Genomic DNA, 10894 nt, shown 5'->3' with positions numbered 1-10894 from the left:
TACGTGGGGGCCAATAACTGAGTGGGGGCCGCTGCGAAGATTTAGGAGGATTTGATGCCCCTGGGCATCGGAGCTGGGGGGGGGTCTGACGGCAACGCCATCGACTGCCTTTGAACTTGGGGCGGAGGAGCCGGCGTTTTCATTGGCTCTCGCACTAATGGGGCCAGCGGGCAGATCTAATTAGCCAGAGCCGCGTTAGAAGGGACCTCCAGGGATAACGAAGCCGCCAGCAACCACATCACACGCTCCGGCATAACCCCGCCGCGGCAGCGGCTGGTGGCTCCGCGCCAGCCGGGCCGGGATGAGCCCGGAGCTGATCCCAAAGCACCAAAAGCATCCCACGGGCCAGACGCTGCATCCCGCATCCCCGCTGCATCCCCGCTGCATCCATCCCTGGCCGGGTGGGAGCTTCCTTGGCAAGGAAACGCCTTGGCTGGGGGATCCGGGATGTGTCTGGATCCTGCTGTTATTACCAGAGTTTATTCTCCAAACAACATCCAGGAAGCAGGAATCTCCCCTCCCCGAGCCACCTTCCACGGCTCCTTCTCTTCCCAGCTGAGATCCCTGTCCCGCTCCCGGACCCTATGGCCTCATCCCGGGGGGATGAGCGGGATGCCGGGACCTCAGCACACCCCCAGTCGGCCCTGACGTGGTTTGATGCCACAGAGGGGCAGGATGGGACCGTGGGGGTGCTGAGGTGGGTTCTGCCGCGCCAGGACCACCGCAGCTCCAGCCTCGCCTCCGCTGACCACCAGGAAAACACCCTCCGACGCAGCTCAAAACAACCGGCCACCGGCCGAGCATCCCGCTGGCCCACAGAGCTGTGGCCACCCCGGTTGGGTGCTGGGCGGGAGGAGCTGGCGTGGGGTGATGGAGTCGGGCAGTGGTGGTGCTGGCTGTTGCTGCTGCTTCTTGTACTACGCGTACGGCAGCAACCTGCTGCGGGAGCGGCTGCTGCTGAGCAGCCCCTCGGCGGTGCTCTGCGCCGTGGCGCGCCTGCAGGTGTGTTGGGGGGGTGCGGCGGGTGGGTCTGTGTAAGTCCGCTTAAGTCCGCTTGCCCCGGTGGAGCCGTGCCTGGGTCTGGCTCTGCTCTCTGGGATCCGGTGCTGCTGCCGCTCGGTCTCTTCTACCAGTGCCGGGCGCAGGACCGTTGAGGCGGGGGGGTCCCATCGCCCCTCACGTCATAGCGTGGCGCTTCAGGCTGCCCTCAGCCGAAATGCTGGCGTCAGTCCCGCCTCTGGGGGTTTACCTTGCTGGGCTTAGCCACGTCTGTAAGGCTGCCAGCCAAGGCCTCACGCATGTACCGTAACAAGGGCTATGAACCTGGGCAAGCAAGAAGCAGGTGCTCAGCTCGGTTTGTGAGACAAGCCTCGGGCAGTTTTAAAGGGATAAAAAATTCCCCTTTCCCCTCTGCCACACTGGGTACTAGTGAGAAGCCCTCCCTGTGCTGTGTGTCAGTCTTTCACCCTGTTACTGCACAACCGCAGCTGATGCCTTCCTACGCCTTGGTGGTTCTCCCCTGCCTGGGGTCGTTAAATGTCAGTATGTCAACTTGGCTTTAATGTAGGCCTGGAAGTATGAGCTTGTAGTCATTAAGCTGTTGCACAGATCTGTACAACTGGAAGGATCCTTTGTAGAGCAGAGCATTGATTGATACCACTTAAGGATGAATTGAAGGTTCGCTTGGGGTAACTGGCAGGAAATTATCTACATTGGAGCGTATGGAAAAAGTTCCAAAAAGGTGTCATGGATAAACTCCCTATAATCAGATACTTGGTGTCTCTTGGGGCTATCAACCTGGCAACTGAGGCCTTTTCCTGTAAAGTGTGAGGTGCTTATAGGTACTGCTGAGGAGCTGAATGTGCTGAGAGCCTTACACCTTGCAGGATCAGACCTTGGAGGTGAGGAGGAAAGCAGCAGTATTGTGCACTTCTCTTTGAATAAAAGAAAGCCTTATGCTTCAGCTCTCCTAGGTTTTGGGTAGATTTTTGGGTTACACAGTAAGCATCTCTGCCACGCTGCAGGTTGGCTGTTCAAGAGCTGGCAGTGAGGTGCCAGCTTCTCAGGACAACCTCTGACTGACTGACTGCTGTGCTCCCTCCTAGCACCAGCTGGCTTCACTCCCTTTAAGCTGGAAAATCACCAATGCTTGGGAGTGAGAAAGCGTGCAAAGGTTGGAGCTGATTTCTGTTAATTACTCTATGGTAGTACCCCGTTGGCTTAAAAAAAAGGAAAATAGCCTGTAAACGGAGTACTTTGGATGCTAAACTAGAATATTAAATTTACTGCCCTCTGTTTTTATTTTTTTGCAGCTTTGTTAATCTTCAGCCAAAAGCTGTAAGAAATGGCATGTGTAACAGGCACAGAAAGGGTATTACACTGGTACTTAGAAGAGGGGCCAAAGACCGAGCTCTTGACCGGAGAAAATATCTAATGTGTTTGTTCCCCCTTCCCTGCAGTGTCTATTGCAGTTGCCTGCATAGTTTAACAGAGGGTTTCCTGCTTGCCAGGCTGATGATTATCACTTAAAAAACCCAAAAAACAACCAGTGTTCCGATTGGTGCTCTTCTTTGTTTAAGCTTCCAACTGCTCAACTTTTGCAGCCTTTTCCCCATATCTGTTAGGACATGTTACAAGAAGGTAATGTGTCTCAGAAAGTGAATATTAATATGTATACACATGTTTTAAATCAGTGATAGCTTAAAGAGGGTGATCATAAGAAATAAGCAAAGCTGTGGGGTTGTATAGCTTTGAGGTTTTTTTTTTTTTCTGCTTTTTTAATCTTTTTTGCCTTTGACAGATTTTGTTGTTATAGTTAAGCAGGTAGCCTTCCTTAAAGTTGTTTGTTTTTTCTTTCCCTTCTCTACTGCTAGGGAAGCATCCACAGATTGGCTAACAAGTAGGAGAGGAAATGGAGTGTATGGAGTCAGATGGGAAATTACACTGGAAAAATGCTAGAACCTGCTGTTCTTTTTTTGACTCTGTAGTAATATTTGATTATTACTTGTAAGAAAAAGAGTTAGTTGATTTCTAAAATAATGTTTCAACTTGCAAAAACCTGAATAAGCTCACTCAAGGAGGCATGTGCGTTGTGTTAAAAATACCCAAGAATGTTCCAGTTGAGTGCTGGGAAGGCACAAAACACTGGCAAATACATAGAATGGTATTTTATAATTGGGCAGTTCTGTTAGTGCATGAGGACAAGACCCAAGGCTCACCATCTTGTAGGCTTCTTTACCCTTATTTTCCTGGAATGTGCATGGTAGCCTTTAAGTTTTAAAACAGCACCAAAAGCTGCAAAGGAATGGGCACCAGGTAGGCATGTCTTTGGAGGAACAAGAAGGCAGCAGTAGCCAGTTCCCTCTTTCATGGCACATCTCAGCCGAGGGCTCTTCAGGCTGTCTAATGGGAAGCAATCCTGTCACTGTCAACTTGGACAAAAGTCAAGCTGACATTTCTTCAGCACCTCTGTGTTCCCTGCAGAATTCAGTATGTGCCTTGAAAAAGGGCTACCTCCACTTTCTTCTCACTGCTAGAAACTGATAGGTAATGTCTAGGCTAGACTACTAGGTTGGATATTGGTCCAGGTCTCCACAGACCAAGACTTTTATCAATACTGTTCTCTGCCAGAGTTTTCTTCCCTTTGTCCCGAGACTGCTGTTTCTCAAGGGGGATGGAAAAGGCTGACTTCACCCTCCTGTCAGATGGCAGCTGGATCAGATCCCTCCTATCCATTCCTCCTCCTGTGACTCCAGCTGACTACTTGTAGACCCTCCTTTAGCTGCCCCTTTCATGTCAAGAATAGCCAACAGCCCTTATCTTAAGTGGAAATTGATTCTCTGCATTGGTTTCATTTGCAGGATTTTAAGCTCAAGTTCGGCCATCACCAAGGCAGGACAAGTTCTGTCTGGCATGGAGGTGCAGCTACCATTGTTCAGAGCCCTGGAGACGAAGTATGGGGAATAGTGTGGAAAATGAACACTAGCAATTTAAGTTCACTGGATAAGTAGGTGACTTAACTTTTGTTGTCTTCTACTATTTTAGAGAGCAATTGAAAAGTAGTAGTTCATTTTTGGTAAAGAACTCTGTGGAAACTTTGGTGTTGGAATTGAGAAGCTGCTTTGGATTTTAATATGTGAATTTCACCTCACAGTACTTGTATTACTTCTAACACATTTGTAATTAAAATGGCTTTATTTTCAAGCTAAAGCTACTTAAGGGTATTTTTAATAAGGTGTGGACCTTGATTTGGAATTGATATATTGGTCAGGCTCCTTTTATTTTTTTTATTTTTTTTTTTTTAAATCCCTGTCCTCATAATGTCCTGTCTCTTAAACTGTTCTGAACTCTGTCCTGTAACCCTTTTCCCATTGCATTAGGGAGAGTTTTCTTTGCAACTAACATCAATTTCTGTCTCTGCATCTGAAGACTCCAATTGTAGTGGAAAAAGAAGGGATGAGGACAAGACTTTGCAGAAGAGAAAGAGATCTTTAATATAGGCAAAGGAACCTTTTGAGGAGGTTATTTTGCATGTCTAAGGATTCAAACTTTTCTGAATTTGAGGTAGATCAAAGCAGGGAGCTGAGGTGGTTTTGTTTTTCCCTTTGAATGGTGGAGGCTGCCTGCACCATTACAGGGCATAGTGGAGAGTCTTCTGCCTGTGCCTGATAATTAAGACAAGTTTAAGGTAACCTGAGCAAGTAGTTCCCTGGCTGAAGTCTGGAGGACCACCTGGGTAAACAAATCAAGGAGTAGTGTAACTTCTTATGGGGTCTAAGGCAGGACTTAGAACTTAGTCTCCAAAACTTTGGCTGGCGTCATGTGTTTATCACAGCTTTCAGGATGCACTTGCACAGTATGATGCTTCTGGTTACCCAAGGATCATTTCTTTGGAGCAGTTCATTGCTGTTGGTTAATTCCAGCAGAAATCCAGGCTAGTGAGGCTAAGGAAGCAAGGCATATTAAACCCATTGAAAGCATTACATTAATACAGTTCTTCTACTTCTGGTACTGTTGCAATTTTGGTTATGGCTGCACTGTGCTATGTAGACATGTCCTTATAACCTTGGCCATGAAACTTGAAGTTCCAACTTGCTTTTTATTGCCTACAGTGAACCTGAAACACAACAGAAACTGTTGCCCAAGTTCTGTTAGCACATTATAGGAATGGGCGCTCTCAGCATTCTCATAGTCCTGGTTGGGATGCCTAGTTCCAAACAAGAGGGCATCCAGCTGGTAGGCTTCTGCTGGGGAGAGTTTCACATGTTCCTGCTTTATTACCTTCTCGGTTCCCTCTCTGTTGCTTACACTAGCACTTACCTTCCTGGTCCCCTTTCTGCTGACCCTTACTGAAATCTCCTGATTTACTATGCTTTCCTAAAGCGTAAACTTCAGAAGTATGAAGATGCTGTCTGGCAGCATCTGCTTTGATAATAACACTGTGTTCACTCTATGGGGACAGCATTTTGTATTTTAACTTCTATAAATGTTGTTTACATACTATAGATTGCAGATCCTTGACATTTGTTTCACAGGTGATAAACTTTAATGCTCCCTAAGATGCTAGAGACTTGAATGTTATACCATCACCAAAAACGGCAGGATGGACACTAGCATTAAAGATTGCTTTTTCTCAGCTGCCCCACTGATGCCATGAAGGTGAATGAGAAATGGAAGGAAACAGGATGTGTTCTTGGCTTTCATAATTATAAAGTTCTTTTAAGAAACAACCAACCTAACCAGCTCAAAAGAGCTTGCATGTGTTCGTGCACATCCTGAAGATCTTGGGATTTTTTGGCTGTGCACAAGCAGATAGAAGTTCTCAACCAACCTATTTCCTGGAATTTCTATCTACCAAAAAAAAAAAAGTAATTTCACCATTTCCTTCCCTCCCTTTGCTTCCCCCCCCACCCCCCGCCCTGGGGCCCGTCTAGATAGAGAAGCCTGTGCTTTGTTATCCAGAAGCAGAGGAGAGAATGTGTCATTGACAGTGCATGTTATTAGGTGAAATCCTAGTAAAACAATGTAATATATATAGAAAACAAAAATATGGGAGGGGAATCTCATGCTTAGATGTGTGAACCTTCTGGCTTCAAACGCATTTTGGTGCTGTCCCATGGTCAGATTTTTTTTTTGTCCTCTGTACTCAACAAATCTATAAGTTAGACTAAATCTTGACTTTTCCATATATATCCTAGCTGTGGATGTTACTTAACTGTAACATTCTTCTTGCTGTCATGTGCCCATGTGATTTATTTTGCAGTCTGTTAGGCCTTGAATCTGCAGTTAACTTCTAGTCTCTGCTTGTACTTAACACAGGCCTTGTTATATGATTAACTATGTTAAGTAACTTGAAATTATAGTAAGTCTTTAAAAAAAAGGTAAGTTGTCAGGAGAGTGTTTTGACAAGCAGCATTAAAAACCATGTTATCTCTCATATCTAAAAAACATCTGAAGTTAATTGTGCTAGAAAGTCTATCTTGTATTGCTTAAGTTTCTTGTTTACTTCTTACTAATTCCTCAGACTTCTATTGTTGGTTAAATGCTCATGATTAAAGATAACAAGTAGCTTTGCTTCTGAGTTTTGTTTTGTTTTCTGAAGATAGCATGATTTTGCTAATAAAAAAATAACAAAATGGGTTTTGCCCTGATCTAGCTCATTGTTGCTGTATACATCTTGTGCAAATTAAAGGGTGTCTTGGATTATTCATGGGAATGTGTATTGCAAGAGTCGGGCGAGTTTCCCCTTATTCAAATGTAACACAATGGGCAAGATAAAACTTTGTAATTATTTTGTTATCTGAGCAAAAGGTAATGAATGATATGTGCCTAGCTCATTAATTCTGTTAATCTTGGTTGTGTTTCTCTTGTAGATAACTCTTACAGCTGAAATGATAAAAGTGAATGCCGCTGCTTCTTTAGAAACTTGTTCTTGGAGTTGCACAAAAAGTACTAGAATATCTTTTGCTTTATTTGTTTTTGTTAACAGCACAGACCAGTGTCCTGACTTGAATTCTCTTACAGTAAATGCATATGTTTAATTGCACAGTTTGTTTGAAAGATGCATCAGGTTTTTGGCATAAAAAGAATATATGCCCTTTACAGGCAAGAAGGAGTTGAAGATGGCATTTATGTCCCAATAGAAGTTAATGTCCACACTCAGGCAGGAGAGGTACTGACCTGTCGAAGCTACCAGATGAAAGACTGTGTCTGTGGTTCCCCTTCTCCTCAGTATAAAAAGGTAGGTGTTGCATCACTGTAACTTCAGAGAGAATGAACAGAAATATATAGTGTAGTACTTCTATTTAATAAGTACTTTATTTACAGCAAGTGGAAGGCATGGGTAACTCTAATGTAAAGGTATAACTCAATCTGTGTGCAATGTAATAGAGATGCTTGCAGAAGATTGCTGGCTCTTAAAGGCCTAGTAAATCAGTTTTATTTTTTGGCTTAGTTATGCCTTATATGAAGCCTCTAACTTGTGAATTAGTTCTGACTGTCACCAGGGTTTCTGAAGGATGTTGTTTACGTATATGCAGCAATCCTCCAAAAAATTAATGTACTCCACTAGAAGGACAAAGGGAAGCTTCTGTGGGGAGAATACAGCACTTTGCTTGTAGTCTCAAGGACATGGATTATCCCTGTTGTCTTATGAAGTATCTTACTATCATTTAATACAGGAGTCCACCTGCCTCCTTTTACCAGATGCATCATCAGTATATCACAGGACTTCCAGCAACATTGCACAGCACTGCAGGGTTCCCACTTGATGGCTGGTGAGGCAGAAGTGTTTCAACACTGTTCTGCAACGCATTGACTCTATAGAGACACATGATCCAGTTATGCAGCAGGCCTGACCTGCTTAGCTTGTGAGATCTGATGTGGGCCTAGCCTTGGGTGGCATGACTGCATGTCTGGAATTGTGCAGCTATTGGCAGTTGCAGATAGGCATCACTGTAGCGTGTTGCCTTTTTCTACCGAAAGCAAAGAAACAGGTCTCGAGCTTGTTAAATTCCAAGGTGTGCCGCCTTCTTTTAACTGAGGAACTTGCTCCTATGAATCAGCTTCCAGGAGCATAGCTAAGGGCAGCTGCTGCAGGATTTCTGAAGAGAAAGCTCGCTTAGAAGGCAGGCTCTGCTGCTTGACAAATCTCCTCCCTGCCAACCCGCTTCCTGTTAAGACAGATCTTTAGGGCTTTTCAGGGAGTTAATACACAGTCTGCTGCTGTGTGCAAGCTCTCACTAGTATGCTGTAAGAGCAAACCTCCAATACTGGCAACTTTAGCTAAACATTCCTTCCTGCTGTTGTCAGGGTCAGTTGTTAGTTCTCTTCTTTCCCCCCTGCCCCCAGCTTTTATTTCAGTTAACCAGGCAGGAGGGCTAAAAATTTAGTATAAGTGACCACATTGTCACACAGTGATCTACATCCACCTGCTGTTGTGCACTTTTTGTGGCAAAGTTCATTCCTTCTAGATACCTCATCCTGGCTGTTGAATGCATGAAAGAATATTTACAATAGTGTCATCTTTTAAAATCTGCATATCTATCCATTTGTGTATGGGAGCTTGCTGTGGCCCTTTAAAGCCTTGGCTCCTACAGCCTCCTCTCTTCCTCTCACTGTCACTTCTTTTTCTCTTGTACCAATACTTATTTTGTATGTAGGAAAGCTGCAGTAACAAACTCTAAGGAATCCATGCTTTTTAACTAAGCATCTCTTACTCCTATAACCTGTCCACGTTGTGGTTTTGATTTGAACAGCTTCGTTTTGAAAAATAATTTCGATTATATACACTGCTTCTTACTCAGTTGTGATAGTAAAGCTGGCTAAAGTCATAAAAAGTAGTTCTCATCCTCACTGGAATAAAGAAGAGAATAACTGAATAACAGCTTAATTGTACGGTCTCATGGAAGTTGGCTACATTTCAGAATCTTAGAGGTATGCCTTAGTAGTTACAAGTCTTTTCAGAGTAATTTTGTTGGCGATGTTAAGGTCTTCAGTGGTCTTCCTGAAGCCTTTGGCTATCTTTAGGTACAAATAGCATTATTTGGGATTAATTCTGTTACCTTAAGTGGTTCTTCCTGTACAAGTAAATGTTGGGAGGGGTCTGTCCTTCCTATTAATGAAGGCTTTTTTTTCTTTCTCCCTTTTGATTCTAGGTTATCTGCATGGGTGCAGAACAGAATGGCTTGCCAGCTGACTATCAAAAGAAATTAGAAGCTATTGAAACTAATAACTATGCAGGGCCGGTGCCAATCATGGAAGAGATTGAAGCTGCTGTTAAAGCAAAGAAAATAAATTCTGCATAGAACACCTCTGCACTTGCTTGGCCGTTCACCTTGATTTAGATACCTCTCCTTCACCTTGATTTAGGTACTTCTCCTTACTGTGCTGATCAGCAGTTTCTTTATTTATCAAGAAAATTTGAGTTTGCTGTGTACCTACAGTAAGCCATTAGACATAATGTGCATTCTGAAGACACACTGACATTGGTAACTTCTTCGCTTTGGATGTATAGCTTGAGTACATGCTGAAGTTTTTGCAGATTTAGAAATTAATTATCTTTCTGTAATTGTCATGCAGTGCTGCATGCAAACTTGTGCTTCACGTCCTGTTTACTGACCTTTTTAAAATAAAAAGGCCATCTTGATGAGTACTGGCATCTGTTGCCTTCTGAGGAATAAGGGCTGCAGGATCAGGCCCCTTTTTCTTAAAGGCTGTATACACAGTTATCAAGAATTTCAGAGATTTGTTAGATGCAAAGTAGAGTCAAAACTCTAAACTAAGACTCAACTTTTTCCTCTGCTGCTTCTCTTAATGGTTTAAAGCCCAACCTATCTGAAGCTATAGAGTTCCTGTTTGTTTATATAGTTAACAAAGAAATGTAATATTTTTTTAACTATCTCCATGTTTTTAAGTGTTTGTCCAAAAGACAACCTAGGCCTGAAGACAACATTCAGCAAAGGATCTCGTTCAAAGCATAATGGCCTCTTCCTTTCTATGTCTAGTAACCAACTTCAGGTATAACCAACAGATTTTAAAGTATTCATTTTAGTTAGACAGTTCCAAGGGGTTTTTTAATGACCTTTTTGACTGGCTTGTTGCTTATCTTGGCCATGTCCAGCGAAATCAGGAAGGCTGTGAGTCCTAGTGCATTTGTTCCATGGTTTTGTTTGTCAAACCCCAGAACAACAGACTTGCACACCCCCCCTTTCCTGCTTTGACAATCTTCTGCAAAACTGGAAGCTCTTGGGAGGCTTGGAATACTTATCTTCATGGTATTTGGCAACCCCTGTAGTTAGTCTGGAGGGGACAAGATAAAATGGACAACCTGGAAGGTGTCAAACAACTGAACTTTGAGTCATTTTCTGTACAGTTTTTTTTTCTTGATGTACAGAGGGATGCAAGATATAATTGGTGTCACTGTGTGACTGCATAGATAAACAAATGATAAAGTAACAGACTTACCATGTCTTCTGTGCATAAATTTGTTCTGCAGACTTCTGCCAGGGATGTATAGGTGCTGTCCGGATGTCACATGCCCATTTCCAGAGTAGGGCACAGTGACTACAGTAAAATGTGGTACTTTCTGTATTAAAACTGTCTACTCTGAAACTAAGTAAATAAAATTGTGATTACCGAATGTCTCCCATCTGTTCAATCCATGTTTCAAGAATGTTTTGCTTATGTAAGCGCAAGGTGGAAAGGTAACTGGCACTTCCATTAGCTTGTTACGGTTTTTTTGATGGGTATGATTTCAGTATGGAGGGCAAAGCTATGCATGAACATGCTCCTCCACATCAGCACTACTGCTCTGCTTTACCCTTACCATGTTCCTTTGGGCTTTTGAACTTTTAAATGGTTATTTTACTCTTGCAAGAAGAAACCAGTCCTTGGG

At 43.6% G+C, this 10894-nt stretch overlaps 1 protein-coding gene across 1 annotated transcript; it reads left to right on the top strand.

Moving 5' to 3' along the window:
• The first annotated feature begins 867 nt into the window (after window positions 1-867).
• GGCT (gamma-glutamylcyclotransferase) lies at window positions 868-10636 on the top strand. The gene is made up of 4 exons (XM_026843337.1): window positions 868-1002; window positions 3861-4006; window positions 7105-7240; window positions 9156-10636. The coding sequence occupies exons 1-4, from the start codon at window positions 871-873 to the stop codon at window positions 9303-9305; spliced, it is 564 nt and encodes a 187-aa protein (XP_026699138.1). The 5' UTR covers window positions 868-870; the 3' UTR covers window positions 9306-10636.
• Window positions 10637-10894: the final 258 nt, after the last annotated feature.

The sequence above is a fragment of the Athene cunicularia genome (genome assembly GCF_003259725.1).
Source record: "Athene cunicularia isolate RWA chromosome 2 unlocalized genomic scaffold, athCun1 chr2_part1, whole genome shotgun sequence".
NCBI lineage: Eukaryota > Metazoa > Chordata > Aves > Strigiformes > Strigidae > Athene > Athene cunicularia.
This window is presented reverse-complemented; position numbering and strand designations above follow the sequence as displayed.